General features: G+C 34.8%; 1 protein-coding gene across 6 annotated transcripts in view; it reads right to left on the reverse strand.

Annotated features, from left to right (window-relative positions):
• The window catches only part of JAK2 (Janus kinase 2), a 150,863-nt gene that overhangs the window by 48,115 nt on the left and 75,885 nt on the right, over nt 1–26,863 (reverse strand). For all 6 annotated transcript variants that reach the window (XM_016960555.4, XM_001139368.7, XM_063788740.1 and 3 more), the window contains 11 exons: nt 21,101–21,258; nt 19,352–19,463; nt 16,936–17,122; nt 16,092–16,219; nt 13,528–13,662; nt 12,358–12,445; nt 8,550–8,677; nt 7,686–7,824; nt 5,752–5,903; nt 5,449–5,599; nt 4,278–4,414 (listed from right to left, as the gene is read on the reverse strand). In XM_016960555.4, the coding sequence (XP_016816044.2) occupies nt 4,278–4,414; nt 5,449–5,599; nt 5,752–5,903; nt 7,686–7,824; nt 8,550–8,677; nt 12,358–12,445; nt 13,528–13,662; nt 16,092–16,219; nt 16,936–17,122; nt 19,352–19,463; nt 21,101–21,258 (1,515 nt within the window). The remainder of the gene's footprint in view (nt 1–4,277; nt 4,415–5,448; nt 5,600–5,751; nt 5,904–7,685; nt 7,825–8,549; nt 8,678–12,357; nt 12,446–13,527; nt 13,663–16,091; nt 16,220–16,935; nt 17,123–19,351; nt 19,464–21,100; nt 21,259–26,863) is intronic.

A 26,863-nucleotide genomic window follows, 5' to 3' on the forward strand; every position in this document is an offset into this window, starting at 1 on the left:
AAAGGATTCCCTATTTAATAAATGGTGCTGGGAAAACTGGCTAGCCATCTGTAGAAAGCTGAAACTGGATCCCTTCCTTACACCTTATACAAAAATCAATTCAAGATGGATTAAAGATTTAAACGTTAGACCTAAAACCATAAAAACCCTAGAAGAAAACCTAGGCATTACCATTCAGGACATAGGCGTGGGCAAGGACTTCATGTCCAAAACACCAAAAGCAATGGCAACAAAAGCCAAAATTGACAAATGGGGTCTAATTAAACTAAAGAGCTTCTGCACAGCAAAAGAAACTACCATCAGAGTGAACAGGCAACCTGCAAAATGGGGGAAATTTTTCACAACCTACTCATCTGACAAAGGACTAATATCAAGAATCTACAATGAACTCAAACAAATTTACAAGAAAAAAACAAACAACCCCATCAAAAAGTGGGCGAAGGACATGAACAGACACTTCTCAAAAGAAGACATTTATGCAGCCAAAAAAAACATGAAAAATTGCTCATCATCACTGGCCATCAGAGAAATGCAAATCAAAACCACTATGAGATATCATCTCACACCAGTTAGAATGGCAATCATTAAAAAGTCAGGAAACAACAGGTGCTGGAGAGGATGTGGAGAAATAGGAACACTTTTACACTGTTGGTGGGACTGTAAACTAGTTCAACCATTGTGGAAGTCAGTGTGGCGATTCCTCAGGGATCTAGAACTAGAAATACCATTTGACCCAGCCATCCCATTACTGGGTATATACCCAAAGGACTATAAATCATGCTGCTATCAAGACACATGCACACGTATGTTTATTGCGGCATTATTCACAATAGCAAAGACTTGGAACCAACCCAAATGTCCAACAATGATAGACTGGATTAAGAAAATGTGGCACATATACACCATGGAATACTATGCAGCCATAAAAAATGATGAGTTCATGTCCTTTGTAGGGACATGGATGAAATTGGAAACCATCATTCTCAGTAAACTATCGCAAGAACAAAAAACCAAACACCGCATATTCTCACTCATAGGTGGGAATTGAACAATGAGATCACATGGACACAGGAAGGGGAATATCACACTCTGGGGACTGTGGTGGGGTGGGGGGAGGGGGGAGGGATAGCATTGGGAGATATACCTAATGCTAGATGACGAGTTAGTGGGTGCAGCACACCAGCATGGCACATGTATACATATGTAACTAACCTGCACATTGTGCACATGTACCCTAAAACTTAAAGTATAATAATAAAAAAAAAAAGAGAAGTCAAAACAAGAAAAAAAAAAAAGTTTTTTCAGAAAACTTTTTAAATGTAATTAAACCATCTGAATCTGTCATTCTAGTCCTATAAATTCTAATTGAGGTGTCTTGATGGTTATATGTGGTACTGTTTACACTGTTAATATCCACATGTGAGGCTATTACACAAATAATCCATGTTAAAATTAATTAAAAAAAGAATATAAGTGTATGTGGGCATGAGGATAAAGGAAGAAAGCAAAAACACTCTAGATTTCAAGTAGCAAAAGAAAAGATTTCACAATAGTTTCTTGGCTCCTTTTACAACAGTATGAAAATATTTTTTAAAAAATAAAAAAATATACCATTATTTCTCTTGGCTTAAAACATATGAAAATAATTTTAAATATATATCCCTCTTTGGAATATTTTCACCATACCACTAATTGAAAAGGATAACAAAGGGATACAGTAGCTAATTTTTATAAAATGGAAAGGTGACATGCAATCATTTTTGTAGGAATGGCATTTTGATTGTTTCAATAAGGCAGTACAAATATCTAGACAAACCACTGAACACATCAATTACTTCAAACAAACAAAGTTGAAAGTAAAATTATGGTGTTAAATACAGACAGGAAATATCCACATTAAAATATCTATGACTGACTAATGATTACACCATTTTCCTTTCATTTCCTACAAACTAAATTACTAAGAAATATATTTCATTGTACATGTATTTTGAAAACGCCTTCCTTAGAGTCTCTTCAATTTACTTATGCTTAAAAGAATTTTAAGCTCACGGAACTATGGAAAACACTAAAAATGTTAAAAAGCAAAAGAAAATTAACTCAAAATTACAATAAAGGGGAATGTTGTAAATAAATTATGGTATATTCACTTAAAATTATGTCTCAAAAGAATATTAATGGGAAAATCTTGATATATGAAAAATAGCAAGATACAGAATTGTATATATAGAATGGTTTCACTATTGAAGTTGTGTAGTTGTGCAGAGACTACAACAAATGGAACGTATCTTCATTGTAATATTTTCCAATTTCTCTATAAGCAGTATATCACTTTCATAACTAGAAAAAATTACTTGAAAAGATAACTTTATAATTTAGTCTGCTGTTTCCCTTTTGTTAATCTAAATTAGTGATCTTTTGATGTATTCTTTGTTATGTCTACTTCTTAAATACCAGTATATATTCCATTGTTTTGACAATATATGACAAAATTGTGTGTGCCTAGTAATCTATTGGGATCTAAAGGAACTTTTTTTAAGTCAAGGAAAAAAAAGGCAAGCAAACAAAAACCAAGATCTAATAAACAACAGAAGACTGTGATTAAGTTGTATAAAAGAAACAATAAATGCTATAAGTTCCCAGAAAAGAGGAAAATCAATGACATCTGGAGATATTTCAGGAAAATATGAATTTAGGAATAGCTGATAATAACAGACAACACTAACATGGTACTTACTAGTGAGAACCTTATCCTAGCAAGCTTATGCGAGAAAGAGCTTACCACTATGGTTGGACCTACTAAGAACTGAGCATTCCCTGGTGTTACTTATAATATGTAGGTTATACATGACTGTGTGACGTTTTAATAGACAGAGTCTCTGCTAGTGAATATGGCACAGTCAAAATCCTAGACCTTAAGCAATAAGATTAATTCTCCCTGAGATAACTAAAGGCAGAAAGGCAGGTAGAAAAGCTTATGTATTCCTTTCTGTATTTCACTGAATCACTTAACAATGAACTCCTGCTACCAAGGAACAGTGTCTTGGTCAAGTCAATTTGAATAATACTGCCTAATTCATCTTCCTCTTGAAGATGTTCCATGCACATTACATGTTAAAGCCTCTGAAAAGTTCTTCAGTTATAGGGAAAAGAAAGAGAGATCAGTGGTTACTGTGTCTATGTAGAAAAGGAAGACATAAGAAATTCCATTTTGATCTGTACCCTGAACAATTGCTTTGCCCTGAGATGCTGTTAATCTGTAACTTTGCCCCAACCTGAAGCTCACAAAAATATGTGTTGTATGGAATCAAGGTTTAAGGCTAGGGCTGTGTAGGATGTGCCTTGTTAACAAAATGTGTACAGGCAGTATGCTTGGTAAAAGTCATCGCCATTCTCCAGTCTCAATAAACCAGGGGCACAATGCACTGCGGAAAGCCGCAGGGAACTCTGCCCTGGAAAGCCGGGTATTGTCCAAGGTTTCTCCCCATGTGATAGTCTGAAATATGGCCTCGTGGGATGGGAAAGACCTGACCGTCCCCCAGCCCAACATCCGTGAAGGGTCTGTGCTGGGGAGGATTAGTAAAAGAGGAAGGCCACTGTCTCCTGCCTGCCCCTGGGAACTGAATGTCTCGGTATAAAACCCAATTGTACATTTGTTCATTTCTGAGATAGGAGAAAAACTGCCCTGTGGCAGGAGGCGAGACATGTTGGCAGCAATGCTGCTTTATTATTCTTTACTCCACTGAGATGTTTGGGTGGAGAGAAGCATAAATCTGGCCTATGTGCACATCCAGGCATAGTACCTTCCCTTGAACTTATTTGTGACACAGATTCCTTTCCTCACATGTTTTCTTGCTGACCTTCTCCCCACTATCACCCTGCTCTCCTGCCGCATTCCTCTTGCTGAGATAGTGAAAACAGTAATAAATACTGAGGAAACTCAGAGACCAGTGCTGGTGCGGGTCCTCCATATGCTGAGCACTGGTCCCCTGGGCCCACTTTTCTTTCTCTATGCTTTTGTCTCTGTGTCTTATTTCTTTTCTCAGTCTCTGGTCCCACCTGACGAGAATTACCCACAGGTGTGGAGGGGCTGGCCCCCTTCATTCAGTTAAGATAGCTGTTTATTTAACACAGCATTTCTCCAACATCTGACAACCAAACCTTTTTTTTCTACAAGCACTCCTTAAAATGTTGTAGAAAGTGAACTTTAGAAACGCTCTTAAGTTTTTCCTAAATGAAATGATTATACTCTATTTGAAAAACTTCTGACAATTTACCTTGCCAAGTTGCTGCAGAAATTTCAAATGTCTCTCTTCAAACTGTGTAGGATCCCGGTCTTCAAAGGCACCAGAAAACCCTAGGGCACCTATCCTCATATTTGGTAACATGTCATTTTCTGTTAATAGTTCATAATCTGGAGAAATAAAGAATATTATCACCTTAAATTAGCAAATATCATTCTCTGAACTAAACTGATATACATTCAAGTTGACCAAAATAATCATGAGTTAAAAATACTAAATGATACAGGGAAACTCAAATAGTTTCGATTATATTAATGGGAGCCTTTAATCATTACCCATAATCTGACAGGCCTTCAAGAGAGACTTTGCAAAGGATAAAATTTTGTTTTCCAAAATAAGAAGTTTTAATATTCATAAAGTAAGGTAATATACTGATACTTATTGTGAGAAAGGTGAGTAGTACTGGGGTAGAAAGCACCTATAGGTCAAACACATGCATTTCAGCTCAGTATTTTGAAAAAGGAGAGAACAAACCAAAACAAATACAGCTCATGTTTAGAAAATCAATCAATTATAAAATATGAGAAATGTTAAAGAGAATTGTTTTTTAAAAGTCGATTTAAGCAAAAAAAAAAAATACTATAATTTACAACTCATTAAATGGAAAACTAAAATTAGGTTACTGAAAGAAAAGGTCTTTTTGGCCGGGAGCGGTGGCTCAAGCCTGTAATCCCAGCACTTTGGGAGGCCGAGGCAGGCGGATCACAAGATCAGGGGATCAAGACCATCCTGGCTAACACGGTGAAACCCCGTCTCTACTAAAAATACAAAAAATTAGCCGGGTGTGGTGGCGGGCGCCTGTAGTCCCAGCTACTCGGGAGGCTGAGGCAGGAGAATGGCGTGAACCTGGGAGGTGGGGCTTGCAGTGAGCCGAGATCGCGCCACTGCACTCCAGCCTGGGCGACAGAGTAAGACTCCGTCTCAAAAAAAAAAAAAAAGAAAAGGTCTTTTTATAAAAACGAAAATAATTCTCAGTCAAGGAGATTAGAATATGTATAAAGCATGAAAAGCCATATGAACATAAGAAATTAAGAGGGCCCAAATGACATCAAGAAAATGTTTTAAAGGAATTAGAAATTAGTAATGATTCATTAAATACAATAAAGATAGAAAGCTGGAAAATTAATATCATTCAAATACATACCTGGAGTAAACAAACTGTTAAGATCTCGTATGATGGCTCTGAAAGAAGGCCTGAAATCTGGTTCATAATCCATACAATTATTTATAAGGTTTGCTAATTCTGCCCACTTTGGTGCAGGAAGCTGATGCCTATCTTCATAAAATTGTAGCTTCTATAATTAAAGAACCACAAACTGAGAATAAATTGTGTAATGCCACACCAACCTTCTTTTTAAATTTAGATGGGCTAAAAAATACAAATCATGTGAAAGAAACATGAAAGTTCAGAGATGGAGTAATTCTAACTTGGTCCATATAAACTTACTCTTTGAGAATCCAGAGCACTTAGAGGTTTATCTCCTCCACTGCAGACTTCCCACAAAGTGGTGCCAAAACTCCACTTGTCTGTTGCCAAATTTAAATTTTTAGGATTTTCAATGCATTCAGGTGGTACCCATGGTATTCTCTCCTGAAGAACTTTGAAATGATACGAACAGAGTAGGGTTAAATAATTCACAAGTAAACCAATCTTTTATATGTAAATAGCTTTAAAGTTCAAATCATTTGAATAATCAGGCCTATTTTCTTTATTTTGGAGGGGGTGGATGTGCACATGCACATGACTGCATAAGCTTAAGAGCCAGAAGGGACCTTCAAGATCATCTAATTCAATATTTCATCTTTAACAATGACAACATGGAGACATATGATTGAGTAATCTGCCCAAAGCCACACAATTTGTTAGCAGCAGAGACAGAATGAGAATCCTGTACAGTGAGTTCTGAATCAACTAATCTTTCCATTAAACCATAGTGTCTCAACTGGCATATCATTTTCTCAACCTCTTTCCATTAGTTTTACCTTCAAAAAAAAAAATTTTTTTTTTTGAGACAGGGTGTCACTGTGTCACTCAGGCTAGAGTGCAATGGCACGATTGCAGCTCACTACGCTTTGACCTCTTGGGCTTAAGTGATCCACCCAAGCGCTTTAGGAAGCAATCAGCCTCCCAAAGCATTGGAATTACAGGCATGAGCCACTGCGCCTGGCCAAATCTTTTTTTTTATATAGTTTATCCTAAAATTGCCCCATGATACTTTTTGGTATTTCTTCATAATGCGTAAGTAGTAAAGGTAATGTTACATCATTCAGAGATGTTCTAATGATTTAATAGCCATGGCAATTCCCACTTGCAGATAAAAAAAAAACCCAAGGACCAACAAGCATTTATGGCAGATGGATGGCTAAATTGCACCAAAATATTCTAGGTATATGGAATTGATATAGGTGGTCTCTGCTCAAATCATGGAATTTCTCAAGTAAAGTTTCCGTGGTCTTTGATTCCACCAGAAGGACTGTATTCAAGAAAGGAAGAAGCAATATAACCCTACTTTCTGGTATTCTGACATAGACAGACAGACAAATTGATTGATTGACAAATACCTTCACCATATGAATACATTTTTTTCCATCTTCACTTCCCATTCCAAAGGATAAAATTTCCCAGAATACCAGATGTAAGACCCTGTAAGAATTTTCTGCCATACTCCATACTTGTGTACTACTGCCCAGTTATCACTGTCTTCACTGTCAGATAAGTCATTAAGTTTAAGTACTATTAGCTTAAATAGGACACATCAGTGCACAAAAATCGATCAATTTAGAATCTAAATTTAGAACATCCAATTAGAGAAATTATCTAAGATAACAAAATTCAGTTATAATTATCTAGACCCAAAAAACCCCTCTCAACTATCTGACTGAAATTTGTATTTTTAACCCACTGTGTTAAGTAGTAAAGATGAACAAACACAAATGAAAGTTTTTTTAAGGTTTTAAAAAGTCAGAATTAGCTGGATAATTAAACTAATTTCTTCACAGAGGATAGAAAAAAATCCTAAAATCTCAGGCTAAATTTTCATTTAGTGATGAGAAGAAAAGAATATTTAGAAAATTTACTTGTGGCTCAAGGAATATTACAAAACTTCATACTAAAAATGGATAAAATCCTATCCTTCATACATAATTAGAGATTAAAACTGTTTTTAAAAAATCACCTCACAGTCCATGGTTATATGCTTATAAGAAAGAAAAATAGAGACTAAGATTTAACTAACAATTTAAATTGCTAAAAGTGATAATTTTATTATTAATCAGGAACATACAAATTAAATGGAATTCAAGGAAAATTAACAACATGCCCTTTACACCACTGCCCAAGTAAAGCTTAGTAACATTATATATAATCCCTCTAGAACTTACTGTCCTTTGGCAAAACTGTAATACTAATGCCAGGATCACTAAGTTTGATGAAAGGAGGATTTCCTGTCTTCCTGTCTTCTTCTCTGATAAGCAGAATATTTTTGGCACATACATTCCCATGAATAAGGGTGTTTTCTTCCTATTAGAGTTAAACGCACATATATTCAAATATCAGTCCACAAGTACTGGAGCATTTAGTATGTTCAAGCCCCCAAAACAGATTTAAAGAAGAAAAATATATGACAGTATAATAATTTGGAGGCATGCATTGAGAAAAAAGGAAATTTATGACCCCTATGCTTCCTGTTTTACATTTTAAATAACACAATAATCTGTGCTTGTGATGAAATGAATAAATTAAAACTACCAATGCCATTTCACATGAGTTCTAAGGCTGAGATGGTTTGTGTTTCTGGATGGGAGCTGACATTAAGAAATACTACTTCAGTTCTGCAGCAGGACATAGGTGCACCCTGAGGGGTCTGATGACTGGCAGTCCCCCTGGTATTCTTCTCTGTCAACACTGCTTTCTCATGGACCATAATGTACAATGGCCCAAAAATACAGAAGCACATACTTCTGCATAATTTTTGGTTGAATTTTCTAAATCCAAAAGACACAACATACAGATTGTCTATTAGTAGTTCTAAGATATTGATGGGATGACAAAACTTTTTTTTCAAAAGTGATTTTACATACATAAACATATGCCTAAAGTAATCTCTTTTTATCACCTAACACAGACTATTTTACATGAATTGGCATCCAATTACAGATTTATTTTTTGTTTCCAGGTAAAGATAATTTGTATATTGTTTTATAAAATAAAATAGTATCTTTTGATAAAAAGGTTGTACTACTTACTAGAAAATGCATGGCCCATGCCAACTGTTTAGCAACTTCAAGTTTCCATAATATATTTATACAATTTTTATTCTTTTTCAGATATGTATCTAGTGATCCAAATTTTACAAACTCCTGAACCAGAATATCTGCATTAAAATATAAGCAATAATAATAAGGCTTAAGTATAAATATAATTAAATATATGTAATTTAAATCTTTATATTTTTACTTACATGTGACTATTATAGGTAAAGAAATTAAATTAGTAAAACTCACAACTTTAAAGAAAACTTAATGGATACACAGCATTATATTTTTGGTTTTTAGTTTACTTACAACAGCAAGAGTAGGAGTCTAAACAATTATATATTATTATATATAACATAAATGTATAATATATAATATACTAGCACACCTTTATATATTAGTACTGAATTATGGCTGGTTTTTAAAAATAAATGAAAATTTCTCACTTAATTTCTCTTCCACATAACTTTTTAGACATTCAAACCTTCCTGAAGTTCTTCTACACACAAAAATTACTAACAATGTCTATAGTATTATAGACATAAAGGAGAATTTAAGTTCTAGCTCCATTTAATCTTTTAATTCTGCAAAAAATACAGAAATGTTTTGCGCTGCTTTATCTTTAAAACTTTTTTAAAAAAAATAATATAAAACATATTTTGCCAGAAAAACAAGTGTTGGCTTCCAAAAACAATCCTGGATTCCTTCGTGGTCCACAGGAGCCTCTCAGATACCTCCATATAACAGGTTCCAAACCAGTGCTTTTGAAAAGACTATCAATTTTCAAAGATATGAAAAAAATGTCATACAAGTGTAGATGTGTATTTAATCTGCATTACTAGTGGAAAATAGGGAATTATATAAACAATTTTCTTGAATGGAAACTTTGTGAGGCACTAAAATAAAGGCATACCTCGAAGATACTACCAGTTTGGTTTTAGACTACCATAATAAAGCAAGTCATGAATTTCTTGGTATCCCAATGCATATAAAACTTGTATATACACTATAATGGAGTCTATTTAGTGTGCAACAGCGTTATATCTTTAAAAAAAACAAAGAATATATCTTTTTAAAAATACTTTATTGCCAAAAAAGGTGCTAATGATAATCTGAGCCTTCAGAAAGTTGTCATCTTTTTGCTTGATGTTAATCGCTGCTGACTGATCATGGTCGTGGCTGCTTAAAGTTCAGGTAGCTGTGGCAGTTTCTTAAAATAAGACAACAATGAAATTCACTGCAGACTCTTCCTTTCATGAAAGATTTCTCTGTAGCATGCAATGCTGTTTGATAGCCTTCTACCCACAGTAGAACTTTACAGGGTCAGTCCTCTCAAACCCTGCAACTGCTTGATCAATCAAGTTTATGTAAAATTCCAAACCCTTTGTTGTCATTTCACAATGTTCACAGCATCATCACTAGGAGTAGATTCCATCTTAAGAAACCACTTTCTCTGCTTATCCATAAGAAGCAACTCCTCCTTCTTTCAGGGCTTATCATGAGATTGTAGCAATTGAGTCACATCTTCAAGCTCCACTTCTTAGTTCTCTGTTTCCACCATCTCTGCAGTGACTTCCTTCATTAAAGTACCATATCCCTCAAAGTCATCCAGGAGGGTCAGAATGAACTTTTTCCAAATTCCTATTACTGCTGCCATTTTGATCTCCTTCCATGAACCATGAATGCTATTCCTGGCATCTAGAATGGTGAATCCTTTCCATAAGTTTTTCTACTTACTTTACCCAGATCCACCAGAGGAATCACTATCTATGGCAGCTTAGCCTTACAAAATGTATTTCTTAGATAATAAGACTTGAACGTTGAAATAACTCCTTGATCCATGGGCTACAGAATGGATGTTGTGTCACCAGGCCTGAAAATAACATGAATATCCTTGTACATCTCCATCAGAGCTCTTGGGTGACCAGGTGCATTGTCAATGATCAGTAATACTTTGAAAGCAATCTTTTTTTCTGAGCAGATCTCAACAATGGGCTTAAAATAGTCAATAAACCATGCTATAAACAGATATGCTGTCATCTAGGCTTTCTTGTTCCATGTATAGAGCACAGGCAGAGTAGACTTAGCATAATTCGCAGAGCCCTGGGATTTTTGGAATGGCAAATGAGCGCTGGTTTGAATTTCAAATCACCAATGGCATAGGCCCTTAGCAAGAGGGTCAGCCTGTCCTTCGAAGCTTTGAAGGCAAGCACTGACTTCTCCTCTCTAGCTGTGGAAGTCCTAGATGGCATATTCTTCCAACAGAAGGCTGTTTTGTTTACATTTGAAAATCTGTTTGTTAGTGTCACCATCTTCATCAATGGTCCTTGCTAGATCTTCTGGATAACTTGCTGTAGCTTCCACATCAGCATTTGCTGCTTCACCTTGCACTTATGCTGTGCACATGGCTTCTTTTCTTAAACCTCATGAACCAACCTCTGCTAGCTTCCAACTTTTCTTCTGCAGCTTCCTCACCTCTCTCAGCCTTCATAGAATTGAAGAGCATTAAGATCTTGCTCTAGATTGGGCTTTGGCTCAAGGGAATGTTGTGACTGGTTTGATCTTCTATCTAGAACTTTCTTTGTATCATCAATAAGACTGTTTCACTTTCTTGTAATTTATGTGCTCACAGGAGTAGCACTTTCAGTTTCCTTCAAGGACTTTTCCTTTGGATTCATAACTTGCCTTTTTAGTGCAAGAGGCCTAGCTTTCAGCTTGTCTTGGCTTTCAGCATGCCTTCCTCTCTAAGCCATCTTCATCAATGGTCTTTGCTAGATCTTCTGGATAACTGCTGCAGCTTCCACATCAACGTTTGCTGCTTCATTTCTAGCTTTCCATTTAAAGTGAGAGACGGGTGAATCTTCCTTTCACTTGAACATTTAAAGACCATTGTGTGATTATTAAATGGCCTAATTTTAATATTGTTGTCTCAGGGAATAGGGAGGCCCCAGGAGAGGGAGAGAGACAGAGGAATGGCTCATTGATGGAGCAGTCAGAGCACACACTGCATTTATCTATGAAGTTTGTCTTCTTATATTCTCTCTGTTTGGGACACCCCAGAATAATTACAATACTAGCATTAAAGATTACTGATCACAGATCACCATAAGATTTTTTTAAAGTTTGAAATGTTGCTAGAATTACCAAAATATGACACAGAGACATGAAATGAGCACATGCTGTTGGGAAAATGTTGCTGACAGAGTTGCTAGACACTGGGTTGCCATAAACCTTCAATATGTAAAAAATACAATATCTAAGAAGCACAATAAAGCAAGGTGCAATAAAATGAGGCATGCCTGTATAGTATTAAAGCATGGAGTACGATTTATACTTTTAGTAGTTTCTGTGAACACCTAAATTTAGCCAAAAAATATATCTAATATCATATCAACATAATCATTTCTGTCAGTTCCATTAAAAATTAAGTGTATCATTTATATGCTTTGTCTTCATAATTCCAGATAAGTTTGTACTGAAAAGGCCAGTTATTCCAATGTTATGTTGAACCTGCCATAATCTCTTTTGCTATCATGAACACAAAATGTTTTATAGACATTTGTTTACTATAATACTCTATTGTTTGGGCATTGTAACCTTCTACTTTTAACTTCATTGCTTTCCTTTTTCACAAGATATAACTGAACAGTCCTACAGTGTTTTCAGTTTCAAAAATACTTAACTCCTGTTAAATTATAGTTTACACTGACACCTAGCTGTGATCCTGAAACTGAATTTTCTATATAAACAAAAACAGATGCTCTGAGAAAGGCATTAGCAAGCCTGTAGTTTTACTTACTCTCGTCTCCACAGACACATACTCCATAATTTAAAACCAAATGCTTGTGAGAAAGCTTGCTCATCATACTTGCTGCTTCAAAGAAAGACTAAGGAAAAAAAAAAGTACAAAGAATTGTTGTTTGACTGTTGTCCATAAATACTCAGTTCAGAAAATTCTCTCTGCCATAATAAAGATGCACTTTCTCCTACTTTCAGCATGACTATAGATGAGGATACAATGTGCTTTGGTCCCTTTATATGGACCTGCAACTGCCGTCAACGTTCTGAGGAAACCTCTGTGTAAGCCTGGAATATGGAGATCAAAGTGAGAGAGAGCAAGAGTGGTAAAGGAATCATGAATAATGCCAGTCAAACAGGCTTGACCCATAACACCTGAAATAGAGGACAGAAGTACAACTAGAGGTAGATGTCAGAGATAGATATAGGAAACTGAGGTAGATGGATGTAGCCTTTAAATAACACTTGCTAAAGAATTAAGAATGTGCAGATAAAATATCACGACATCTGTGTCAGGATACTAGCATAGTTTTAACATCACTCTAATTCAACTAAACTTTGACTAGAACCCCTGGGTATGATTAGTGAATCACAATCACCAATACTGTGGTATTCTGGATTAGAACAACTCTTTGGCTTGAACTTTTCACATCATCTTCTAACACCCACTAACACCCTTTAAGATATTGTAAGTATCATATCTTGCTATGTTCAGAGCTCTGGCAACTGGCCACGGGGTCTGCCAGCTAGCACCTCTGGATGATGCCCAGAGGCATCTGGATTTCACTAAGCATGTTCCTTAGTACAGTGCCTTTGAAACTTGGTTTTTTGTTTTTTTTTTTTAAATAAATGTAGTTGTAGAGGAGCCTCTGTGTAACCCATAAAGCTCTGGGGAGCCAAGTTTGAAAAATCAAGGCCACAGTATATGCAGAAATGTAATAACACTCCTAACATAATGCTAAACATAATTAGTTTGGAATTATTTTTTTTAATCCGGTAATTTTCAAACCCTGTAATTCTATAGCCCCACAAGAATGTATCCTCAGAAAAGTCCTTGACACATTTAAAAATTACAATTTTGAAAAGCTGCACACATGAGTACGTTGTATGCATATGAGAGCACATCTTTAAACAGCATAAACTACATGAACAATATAAAGAACATACACACCTCTGAATAGTTTCTATGTGCTTTATCCAGAACTTTTAAAAGAACTTCTGTTTCATGCAGTTGACCGTAGTCTCCTACTTCTCTTCGTACGCCTTTAAAAATCTTTGTAAAAGTGCCTTGGCCAAGGCTTTCATTCTTCAAGGGAAAAAGGTAAAAGAAAAGAATGAGTAAAGATGGAGAACGAAGTAGGAACAAGAAAATACATTCGATGAGGAAGAATTTTTTTAATCCATAAGCAAGTATTTTCCTTAGAATCTAAATCCAGATTTAAGACTCCAAAGTAATGCTTTTATTCTGCTTCCTTAAATAGTAATAAGAGACAGAAAACAAGGATTAATGAGTTAAGTGTATTTTGGCTCTACTCGGTTTTGAAATCTCCTGAATGGGCTATAATTGTCACTTCTTAAAAATAGAGTCAGTGTTTACCTACATTTGCTAACATGAGAATCATTTTCTTTGCCTTTCCTACTAGCACACTAGAGAATGTGGTCTGCAGAGACAGAATATCTGACTTTCTCTTATTACCACTTGTATGACCTTGTACAGGCTATTTAATCTCTGTGCTGCAGCTGTCTTGGTTTCTTCATCTGAAAAATGAGAATAATAACTATTTTCCCATAGGATTGTTATGATCAATAAGTGAATAAATACGTAAAAGCACTTAGCACAGTCCATGACACATAGTAAATGTGCATTAAGTATCAGCTATTACTACTAATACTAGTATGTCTTGCATATCTTTACAAAGTAATTGTTGAAAGCCTGCAATCTGCAGTAAGGCTGCTTGTGTTCAAATCCAAGGTCTACTATTTATTAGATTTGTAATGTTAGTCAAGTTACCTGGCCACTCTGTTTCCTGTTACTCACGTGAAGATTCTTGTCTTTACCATTCTGGCTAATTCTATCTATTGTCTCCTTACAGAGCTCAGATATCAGTTGGGTCTTTCTCATTTTGCCTTCCATGCCACTTAATCCCTCTTTCATATAATCCATTTCTTTCTCCCTAACTGCTGCATTCTTAATTTCTTCATATCTGTCTTGAGGTTCACTACATCTCTCTTCAGCTATAAGTAATTTACTTTTCATCCTGTATATTCTATTTTAATGTCAATGAGGATATTTATCATTTCTATGCCTTTTTCCTGACATCTTTTTTGTTTGTTAAAACAACGTCTTGTTATTTCTCCGTGGTTTCAGTTCCTTTTCTATCTTTAAACATGTATATGTATTTTATAGTCTGTATCTGAAAATTCTGTGATAGGAAGTTCCTGGAGTTCTAATTTTGATGTTTGTTGGTCTACTGACTCTTAATTAATCCTGCATTATTTCCTTGTATGTTTCTAAATTTTCTATTAAAAGCTTATGTTTGGAATGCTTTTATCTGTGGGAATTATGGGTTGCCTAGGTTAAGAGTATGTGGTTCCGAAAAGATTTTTTTGTTTCTTCCAAGCACCACACAATATTAGGAGAGTACCACTTTTAATTTAGGATTTCTCAGTCTATGTAGGTAGTATAATGAAGCCCAAATTCAAAAGCTTATGACAAATTCTTAGGAGAGACTCCTTTTCCTCACTAGAAGCGCAGTTAAAAATGACAGTATTCCTTTTCTTCTCTGCTTGCTAGTGGGTGAATTTTTCACATTCTATATATTGTTTTACTGGGGATGTATTTACTTAAGTGTCCTGGTTTTATTCAGGGATAGTCTCACTTTTAACTCGTGGCCTTGCACAGGTCTGAGACCTGGCCCTTTTAAATTGCTCTTAAATCTTAACCCCCTTGATAAATGTGGCTGATCATCAACCCTCACCACCTGACTGCCAGATTATCAGATCTTATGTACTACAGTTGACCCTTGAACAGCATGGGTTGGACTGCACAGGTCCATTTATATGTGGGTTTTTTTCAATAAATCCAGTGGGCCCTCTGTACTGGCAGGGCGGGTTCTGCATCTGCAAGGAAACTCAGTTGGAAAATATAGTATTTCTGCATTCCAGCCTGGGTGACACAGCAAGTCCTGCTCTAATAAATACATAAATAATTTTAAAAAATAATTAGTTATTTAAAAAAAGAAATACAGTGTTCATAGGATGCAAAACCATGTATATAGAGGGCCAACTTTTCATATCCACAGGTTCCACTTAAGTATCCTCAGATTTTGGTATCCATGGGTAGTCCTGGAGCCAATCCCTCACGGACACTGAGAGATGGCTGGATTTTTTTCTCAGTTTCTTCTTTATTTTTAACCCCTTGAATTTCCCTTACTTTCTTGAGAACTTGAGAGTTGCGATATAGGTCTTTGTAGATTTTTAATTTTTAATTTGAGATTTGTGAAGAATCATTTTTAAATTTCCAAAAAGAAAATTAAGATTCCATTCTTAGGATAATTAAGATAATTAATTTTGCTAACATCTAACACAAGGTTGGTATATTTTTCATAAGAAAAATATTTAAATCACAACTAAATTTGTATATAACAAAATAATTCCAATGTCACATGAATGTAAATCAAGAAAACAGATGTTGTTTTAAAAGGACAAAAAAGTAATGAGTATCTAATGACTTACAAATATCAAATCTTCATTTCTGATTTTGTGAAACACCATTTGGTTCATATGAGTAGGCCTCTGTAATGTTGGTGAGGTTGGTACATCAGAAACACCATTCGTTCTGAAGACTAGAAGGTTTGATTTATCTGAAAAAATAAAATACATATATATCACTTCAAAATACACTGAAAGTATGAATTGCTCCAAAGAGGAGTAAAATGAAATGTGTTCTATGTATAAGAAATGCTTAATAACTCCTAATTGTTCTTTTTTTATAATAGAAAATTATTTTAGGGGTCAACTCATTGAACTTTGATATTTCTTCTTAGTTACTTCATACATTCAAAATTATAATCACTTCCTTAACTAATGTAATTTGGATTTTGATGTATTCCTGCCAGTTATTTCATTAATTCAAAATTATGGTAACTTCCTTAACTCATACAATTTTTCAGGAATTTTAATAATTTTTAATAGTAAGGCTCATTATTTCAAGGAATTTCCAACTTTACTGTCTTTATTTTTAAAATACAGAAATTAAAATCCTCGAAGTATATGAAAATTTTTACTTAAAACAACATAAGAATTTAGTAGTGAGATCTTCCAGTTCAATAAATGACATCATACCACACATTATGTTTAAAATCTCATTTTAGAATAATTGAACTTCAAGTCACTTCTAGACCACCAAAACCAAAGTAAACAATCTTATTTGATGATGCTTGTACAATAGAATAAGATAAAATTAACTTTTAGAGCTGCTTCTTTCATATATCCTTTGAAATCAATGTACTGAAGATACTTCACGCCACATAAACAATCCATGACCAGTAATTTAAAAATAACAAGAAAATTATCTTACCTTTTGGCTTTGGGGGACAGCATTTAGTAAACTGGAAAATTATATTGTCTGAGCGAACAGTTTCCATCTGGTAACAATTCAAAAGATCTTTAAGACTGCTGAAGTTCTTCTTTGTCCCACTGAGGTTGTACTCTTCGTTCTCATTTTTTGTAATCAAACAGTGTTTATATTCAATGACATTTTCTCGCTGTATAAGTTTAATTATAAAGAAAGGGAGTGATAGTCACAATGGACATCACAGTGATTATTCTGACAAAATGATATCACAAGAACAAGCAACAGAATAAACATTTGAACCATGAATCCGATGTAGTGCCAGTATAGTGATAGAAGTACTTAGTTCCTCAAAAGGGCAATTTACAATTTCTCAGCCTACAAAAGTGGTTTAAAAGTTGATTTTATGAAAAAGCATGTAAGAAGGCAATGATAATTAATAGCAACAATACCATCCTTAATAGTTTTCCATCATTTATAAGATAAAGCCTAAAACAAATGTAGCATATAGAGCCTTCCATGAGCTGGTTTCTGCCTCCATCTCCAATCTCAGCTCCTGCCACTGCCAACATACAACCTAAGTTCCAGCCATATTAAATGACTTAAATCATTTCAAGCGAATGCCATGCTGCTTCATGCCTTGATAACTCTTCATGCTATCTCTCTACCTAAGAATGTATACCCACTTCTTCTGAGCAATGAACCTTTATTCATTCATCAAAACTCAGTTCAAGTACCACTGTTTCTAAGAGGTCCTCTCTAATGCTCACCTCTTTGCACAAGCAAAGGTGAACATACAGCCATTCCACTGCACCACCATTGTATTTGTATAATTATCTTTAATATTACATTTTTAATATTTTGCAGTTTTTAAATATTTGTCTTATGCACTATATTATGAACTTGTTCACCTATTTTTAAGGTGCATTTTATAAACATATTCATTCTACTCAGAAACATTTATATAAAATCTACCAATACCTCAAGGTCAATCAGGTTCTTCCTATGCCAAATAACCTTTCTTGTTTTTTTTTTTTTTTTTTTTTTTTTGAGACGGTGTCTCGCTCTGTTGCCAGGCTGGAGTGCAGTGGCACAATCTTGGCTCACTGCAACCTCCACCTCCCGGGTTCAAGCGCTTCTCCTGCCTCAGCCTCCCAAGTAGCTGGGACTACAGGTGCGCACCACCATGCCCAGCTAATTTTTGTAATTTTGGTAGAGACAGGGTTTCACCATTTCACCACATTGGCCAGGATGGTCTCAATCTCTTGACCTCGTGATCCACCCGCCTTGGCCTCCCAAAGTGCTGGTATTACAGGCGTGAGCCACCACACCCGGCTGCCCTTTCTTAATAATTGTAAACCTGTCTGTTACTGTCTATATTTGCCTATGCTAGATAATTACAATGTTCGATTTAGAATTTTTTGTATATTTGAAAATTTTTGTTTGTCCAGTAGATAAGTTTCCTGAAGGTAGGGCTGTAGCATAAACTCTATAATACATAGCTCTCATATTAGGCTGGCACATACAGTGAACATAAAAAATATATATATATATATTTTTTGAATTGATACTTCAATATAATGTACTATTATCTGTTATAGTAACAGGATACTTTGAAATTAGGATAGATTACCAGTTTTACACAAAGGTAAAGTGATGGCATAACCTCCCTTCTGTAAGTAATCTACCCTCTACATATGCCAAATATAAGTTGCATTTTATAAAAATTAAAATAATTGAATAACAAAGTTCTTATTTTTCTCTGTTTTAAAAAAGCAAGATAAATTTGGAAGCTTCCATAGTTTCTTAGGATTTATACCATGAAATTGCCTCATAAGTGACAGTATATAATCATAGATGAGATCCAAAATGGTCTGTATTAACAGTGGGGTTTCATTGCAGTTTTACCTTTAAAACATGCATTGTAGACCACTATTCTTAAAAATATTAGAAAATCATCAGTTAAAAGTGCTTTAATGTTTCTATTTGTTTGTTATTGACCTAGTTTTCTCTAATTCTGTTTCCTCTAATTCTGCAACCACTGTTAATAAACAGAAAATTTGCTTCCGATTTATTTTGTTCTACATGATGTGGCAAAGATTTCCAGTTTTGCGAAACAAAGAAACATCAAGACACTTGATGAAATACCTTTTAACACACTGGTAACACCAAAACATCAGAAAATAAAATAAATGCAAAATAAAAAGATAGACATTATAAATTATTTTATATTTTTATATAAACCCTGGGAATTATATCTTGTTTATTTGTACAGAATCTCTGAGGAAATTAAGCATTATACTAGTTATCATATCCAAAGCTATAATTCTCAGTATTAAAAAGGAAATATGGTAAATAAATATGGAGAGGAAATTAAATGAACTAAATAAAGTGTTACCACTAATAGGTGTGACATACTAACCTCGACAGCAAAAGTCAAAAAATATTTATTAAAGTCCTTAGGACTGCATCGAAGTACATACAGTCCAGTCTGATTACCTGCTTTCTTCAGTTTACTAATGGCAAAATCCATCCTAAAGGTAAAGAAGAAGCAATTTGAATAATATATCAAGCACCATAATATTATGACCAAGTGTCATCTAAAACAATCAAAAGTCAAATCTAAAACTGTCAGAATTGTCTCCTCTACTTTATATGTTTAGCAATAATCTTTCAAAGGAAAAAATCAAAGTACCAAGCTATTTTGCAGTAAGTTCAGACCACTTCAAGGGACAATTATATAGCTTTAAAAACCAATAAAAGGTATTTATAAGACAAAATCACAAAGAACAATTTGTTCATTTGATTTTTCTGCCTGCTGATTACAAAGTTAATATTTTTTAAACCATACTCTCAGAAACCTTCATTTAACTATAAAGATAATATATCAGAAAATACTTATATCTCTACTACCATAGCAGTTACTGACATAAAAATCTGAATGCATGATTTTATTATTCAGTATGATAACAAAGTCAAAGAGAAGAACCATGGCAACTGACAAAGACTACTGATTTTTAAAATTTTCTATGTTTTCTGAAGCTGCACACCCTGAAAGAAAAGCAAAATATAATCTATACAAAAGAAAGAATCATTCTGTTTCACTTATCACCATATTTCTAATATACAAACCAATGCTTGCACATAGTAGTTACTCAGTAAATATAAATAAAAGAATGTTTGAATGAATTTATGGATACATGAATAAAGGCAAGGAGTTTTAAAAATATTAAACATGTAAATTACAGACATAAAGTTCAAGTAGTACAACTTTTTCATAGCAACAATATTCATTACTAAATAAATATTAAGCATAGACTAAATCAACTCTTTATATTACCCAAGATGTATTTTCTCAAATATTTAGGGGTAGGTTAAATGCAAAGAACATAATATGCTCATGATCCCAGATTTTCCCTTTGCTCGAGTTATTCAAATCTGTTGGCAACATAAACCACATCCTAGCTAAGAGATCATTAGGACTTAAGCTAAATAGATGTTATGCATGATAGCTAGCTTTACCCAGTATTAAAGTAAGGATCTACAACTGTGTGAGCCAATGTGATAGTTACTAGCCACATGTAGCTATTTAAATGTAAAGAAATTAAAATTAAATTAAAATTCAGTTCCTTGGTTGCATTAGCCACATCTCAAATGCTAAACAGCCACATGTAGTTAGTGGCTACTGTGTTACACAGCACAGATATAGAATATTTTCATCGCTGCAGGAAGTTCTACATAGCACTAGTCTAGAAATGTGGACATCATATATATCTCGTGTTTGAACCTTTCAGTAGAAGGAGATGGACTATCCAAACATAAAGAATTTTCAAATTTTGCACTGTGGCTTCCTTGCAGTATTTTAAAATTAATAAAACATAAATTGGAGATCTTTCTTTTTTAGTAACATGCAGGAGTGAATCACACATAGGCATGATTAACAAATGTTAAACTTGTACAACTTATAAATATTATAGATTGGGATACAGATGGTAAATTATACACTAAATAATTCTAATTATTATGTAATCTGATTGCAAATAGCCTTTTGTTTAAAAAAAACTTGTCAAATTATTTTTTTCTAAACATACATGTATCACTCTGTTAAATCTTCGTTGTAAATATAGCATTTACTTTTCTAAAAATTTACTTTTAAGTCTGTATTACTCACGAAATTGGGCCATGACAGTTGCTTTGTATATTTTCAAGCACGGTTGGAGGTGCTACTTCTTTACAGAGGTAATGATGTGCATCTGCAGTTAATCTATAATATCCATCAATTAATGACACGAAAGACAAAGCTTCCCTTAATGAGCTAAGTTCAATTTCCTAAGCAGAGAAAAGAAAAAGAAACAGCACCTTTTAGAAAGTCAACTCCATATTAAATATTGAAAATTTTCTTCATTCCATGTTTTTAGAGTAATTCGTGTAAATACAATTTTCTTCTAAATTGCTCATATCTTTTATGGCTCAGTACTCAATATGAATTACAAATTCTCATGTCTGATATTTAAGATCCTCCTAAATACAGATTATCATACCTTCCCAGTTATAGTTCACTCTATAGCCATCATTTTACTTTATTTTCCAATGTCCTTCTTAGACTAATATACCACCTATCTCAGCCAGAAATCTATTTAATATGATATAAAAGTTGACATTAGAAATCATGAGCATTTCTTTTTTTCTTTTTTTTTTTTTTGAGAGTCTTGCTCCATCGCCCAGGCTGAAGTGCACTGGCACAATCTTGGCTCACTGCAACCTCCACCTCCCAGGCTCAAGCGATCCACCCACCTCACCCTCATGAGTAGCTGGGATTACAGGCATATGCCACCATACCCAGCTAATTTTTGTATTTTTAGTAAAGACAGGTTCTCGCCATGTTGGCCAGGCTGGTCTCCAACTCCTGACCTCAAGTGATCCACCCACCTCAGTCTCCCAAAGTGTTGGGGTTACAGGCGTGAGCCACGGCATCAGCCCTACATACCAATTATATACTGCTAAAGTATTCATGCTGCAAACTAAAATGTTAGGATATGTAGCTATGCTATGATTTTTTTTTGTCCCCCGTGGCCCCCGCCCCCACCCCCACCCCAGTCAGAGTCTTGCTCTGTCGCCCAGGCTGGAGTGCAATGGCGCGATCTCGGCTCACTGCAACTTCTGCCTCCTGGGTTCAAGCAATTCTCCTGTCTCAGTCTCCCAGAAAGCTGGGATTACAGGCACACGCCAAGACACCCGGCTAATTTTTGTATTTTTAGTAGAGACAGAGTTTCAACATGTTGGCCAGGCTGGTCTCAAACTCTGACCTAATGATCCACCCGCCTTGGCCTCCCAAAGTGCTGGGATTACACGCGTGAGTCACCATGCCCGGCCTGATTGTATCTTAATACATATGTGAACATATAGTCAGCCAAAAATGCAGCATGTTACTTAAATGGGAAAATATATAGACGTATTATATTTTACATACAAAAAGTCAGTTATATAATGAAAAAAGCCCCATTTGTAACAAAGAGGATGCAATATCAATAATTAACAAAAACTTCAAAACACTCTTATACAACTTTTTATTTAAATATATAGAAGATTAACCATGGTAGGAAAATTCAATATCATAAAAATCCTCTCTAAATTAATTTTCTAATTTGTCTCAATCACATTAAAGATACCAACAAATACCAGAGGCTGTACCTAGAAAAACAGGGCAAACATGAGATTTAGAAAATCAGATCCAATATAAGAGAGATGAAAACATAGTTACCAGGATAAGAAAGGAATGACCAAAAATTACAGCTGACAAAATAATAGCTGTACCCAGAAAACTTCCAGTCCACACTACAAAGTAAGATGCTGTGATCGAAGAGGTGCTTCTCCAGAAAAGAAGTAAAAATGCTATCATATATGACAGGTTTGATTATGTGAAATTTTGTATTGAGAAGTCCACTACTTTACAGAGTTCTTGTAGAAAATGAAAATAAAGCTAGATACAAAGGAAAAATCATAAAGCAATAATTAACTCCTGGAAAAAGTTATATAAGAATGAAAATGTGATTACAGCATATTTCTTGGCCCAGCAATGAACAATATTTACATAATCATAAAGAGAACACAGAATAGAGTCCTAAACCAAAAATTATAATAAAGAGACAAGCATGTGACATGTTTGAACTATAAAAGGTATTTAGCTAACACAAATAGCCAAAAAAACAAGTACTATAAAAGGTATCCTAAACAAAATTAAAAGACTTGGAGATTACAAACATGTATAACAAAGGAATATACCTAACATACATTGTGGGAATAAAACCTATAAAACATTAAAAATAAAAAAAGAAAACTAGTCAAAGGACATGAAAAGGCAATCCACAGAAGTATAAATATTAAAGCTGACCTATAAACACATGAGGTATTGCTCAATCTCAGGTTCTAATTAAGGAAATGAAATATAACAGGACAGCATTATTTTGCCCATTGATTTGGCAGAAAAATTAAAAGATTGATAACATCCAGTGTTGGCAAAGGATACAAGAAAACAGGTGTACAGATACATTGGAAACACCTTTTGAGAAGTATTTTAATAATCTATCAAAGTTGTAAATATTCATACCCTTTGAACTAGCAATTCACTAACTAGTATCCCTCTTATTGATATACAGACACATTTTGTTTTACTGCACTTCCCTTTATTGCTCCTTGCAGATATGACCTTTTTTTTTTTTTTTTTTTTTTTTACAAATGGAAGGTTTCTGACAAACTTATGTGGAGCAAGTACAAGTCTATCACTGCAATTTTTCCAATAGCATATGCTTACTTCCTATGTGTCATGTTTTGGTAATTTTCACAAAATTTAAACTTTATTACTATTATACCTGTTACGGTGATTTGTGATCAATGACCTTTGATGTAACTATTGTACAGTTGTCCCTCAGAATACAAGGGGGATTAGTTACAGGACCCCTGCATATACCAAAATCTGAACATATTCAAGTTCTGAAATCAGCCCTGCAGAACCCATATATGCAAAATGTCAGCCCTATACATATGCAGGTTTTGCATCCTATGAATACTATATTTTCCATCCATGTTTGGCTGAAAAAAAATTGCATATAAGTGGACCCACACAATTCAAACCTGTGATGTCCAAGGGTCAACTGTAATTGTTTTGGGGCACCACACACTGGGCCTATATAAGATGGTGAACTTAAGTGATAAATTTGTATATGTTCTGACTGCTCCATCGAATAGCTATTTCCCTTTCTTTTTCCCTCTCCTCAGGCCTCCCTATTCCCTCAGACACAACAATAATGAAATTAGGCCAATTAATAATCCTACAGTGACCACTGAGTATTCAAGTGAAAGGAAGATTCACCCATCTCTCCCTTTAAATCAAAAGCTAGAAATGATTAAGCTTAGTGAGGAAGGCATGCTGAAAGCCAATACAGGCTGAAAGCTAGGCCTCTTGCACTAAAAAGGCAAGTTATGAATCCAAAGGAAAAGTCCTTGAAGGAAACTGAAAGTGCTACTCCTGTGAGCACATAAATTATAAGAAAGTGAACAGCCTTATTGATGATACAGAGAAAGTTCTAGATAGAAGATCAGACCAGCCATAACATTCCCTTAAGCCAAAGCCTAATCTAGAGCAAGACCCTAATGCTCTTCAATTCTATGAAGGCTGAGAGAGGTGAGGAAGCTGCAGAAGAAAAGCTGGAAGCTAGCAGAGGTTGGTTCATGACGTTTAAGAAAAGAAGCCATGTGCACAGCATAAGTGCAATGTGAAGCAGCAAATGCTGATGTGGAAGCTACAGCAAGTTATCCAGAAGATCTAGTAAGGACCATTGATGAAGATGGTGACACTAACAAACAGATTTTCAAATGTAAACAAAACAGCCTTCTGTTGGAAGAATATGCCATCTAGGACTTCCACAGCTAGAGAGGAGAAGTCAGTGCTTGCCTTCAAACTTCAAAGGATAGGCTGACCCTCTTGCTAAGGGCCTATGCCATTGGTGACTAGAAATTCAAACCAGTGCTCATTTACCATTCCAAAAATCCCAGGGCTCTGCGAATTATGCTAAGTCTACTCTGCCTGTGCTCTATAAATGGAACAACAAGGCTTGGATGACAGCACATCTATTGTTTATAGCATGGTTTACTGACTATTTTAAGCCCATTGTTAAGATCTGCTCAGAAAACAAGATTGCTTTCAAAGTATTACTGATCATTGACAACGCACCTGGTCACCCAAGCGCTCTGACAGAGATGTACAAGGATATTCATGCTATTTTCAGACCTGGTGACACAACATCCATTCTGTAGCCCATGGGTCAAGGAGTAATTTCAACTTTCAAGTCTTATTATCTAAGAAATACATTTTGTAAGGCTAAGCTGCCATAGATAGTGATTCATCTGATGGAGCTGGGTAAATAGAAAAACTTATGGAAAGGATTCACCATTCTTGATGCCAGGAAGAACATCAGTGATTCATGGAAGAAGGTCAAAGTGTTAACATTATCAGGAATTTGGAAGAAGTTGATTCCAACCCTCATGGATGACTTTGAGGGGTTCAAGACTTCAATGGAGGAAGTCACTAGGATGTGGTAGAAATAGCAAGAGAACTAGAATTAGAAGTAGAGCTGAAGATGTGACTGAATTGCTACAATCTCATGATATAATTTGGACAGATAAGTTGCTTCTTATGCATAAAAAAAATGGTTTCTTGAGATGGAATCTAGTCCTGGGTGAAGATGCTGTGAATGTTGTTGAAAAGACAGCAAAGGATTTAGAATAAAGTTTAGTACATAAAGCAGTGGCAGGGTTTGAGAGGACTGACTCATTTTGAAAGAAATTCTACTGTGGGTAAAATGTTACCAAACAATGTCACATGCTACAGAGACAACTTTAACGAAATGAAGAGTCTACTGATGCAGTAAATGTCATTGTTATCTTAAGAAATTGCTTTGGCCAACCCAACCTTAAGCAGCCGCCACACTGATCGGTCAGCAGCCATCAACATCAAAATAATACCCTCATAAGCAGAAAGATTATAACTCTCTGGAGGCTCAGATTATCATTAGGATTTTTTAGCAATAAAGTGTTTTAAATTAATTTTTAAGACATAATGCTGTTGCACACTTAGTAGACTTGATTATAGTGTAAACATAACTTTTATATGTACTGAGAAACCAAAAAATTTATGTGACTCACTTCATTGCAATATTTGCTTTATTGCAGTGGTCTGGAACTGAACTAGAAATATCTCTGACGTATGCCCATATACATTTTACAAACATCCTACGAAAGACTTAGAATCTATAGAGACTCTACAAATTGATCAGAAAGGGACAAGTCAATGAAAAATGTGCAAAAGTCTGTCACAGGCACTTCATAAGAAGGATATTCAGATGAACAATAAGTAAGTGAAAAAGTATTGAACATCATTACTCACCAGGGCAATGAAAATAAAAACTACAATAGCTACCAGTACACATCCACCAGACAAACTAAGACATTTTTAGACTGACAAAATTAAGAGTTGATGGGGATATGAGACAACTGTAATTTTCATGCATTACTGAAAGAAGAGTGAACTGATAGAACTACAAAAAATTGTTTGGCAGTATACTAAAGCTATCACTATGACTCAATAATCCCATCTCTAGGATATATATATACAAAAAAATGAGTGCATAAGTCCACCAAAAAATATGTATAAGAATGTTCATGGTAAATTTATCCCTAAAATCCCCAAACTGAAAGCAACCCAAATGTCCATCAACAGAATACATTTAAAATTTGAGATAGAGTCAAACAATTCAATACTACCCAGCAATAAAACGGAATGAACTGACACATGTAACAACATAAATGAATCTTCAAACATTATACTAACTAAAAGAATCTAGATTTTAAAAGAATACGTACAGTATCATTCCATTTA

Source organism: Pan troglodytes, chromosome 11 (assembly GCF_028858775.2).
Source record: "Pan troglodytes isolate AG18354 chromosome 11, NHGRI_mPanTro3-v2.0_pri, whole genome shotgun sequence".
Lineage (NCBI taxonomy): Eukaryota > Metazoa > Chordata > Mammalia > Primates > Hominidae > Pan > Pan troglodytes.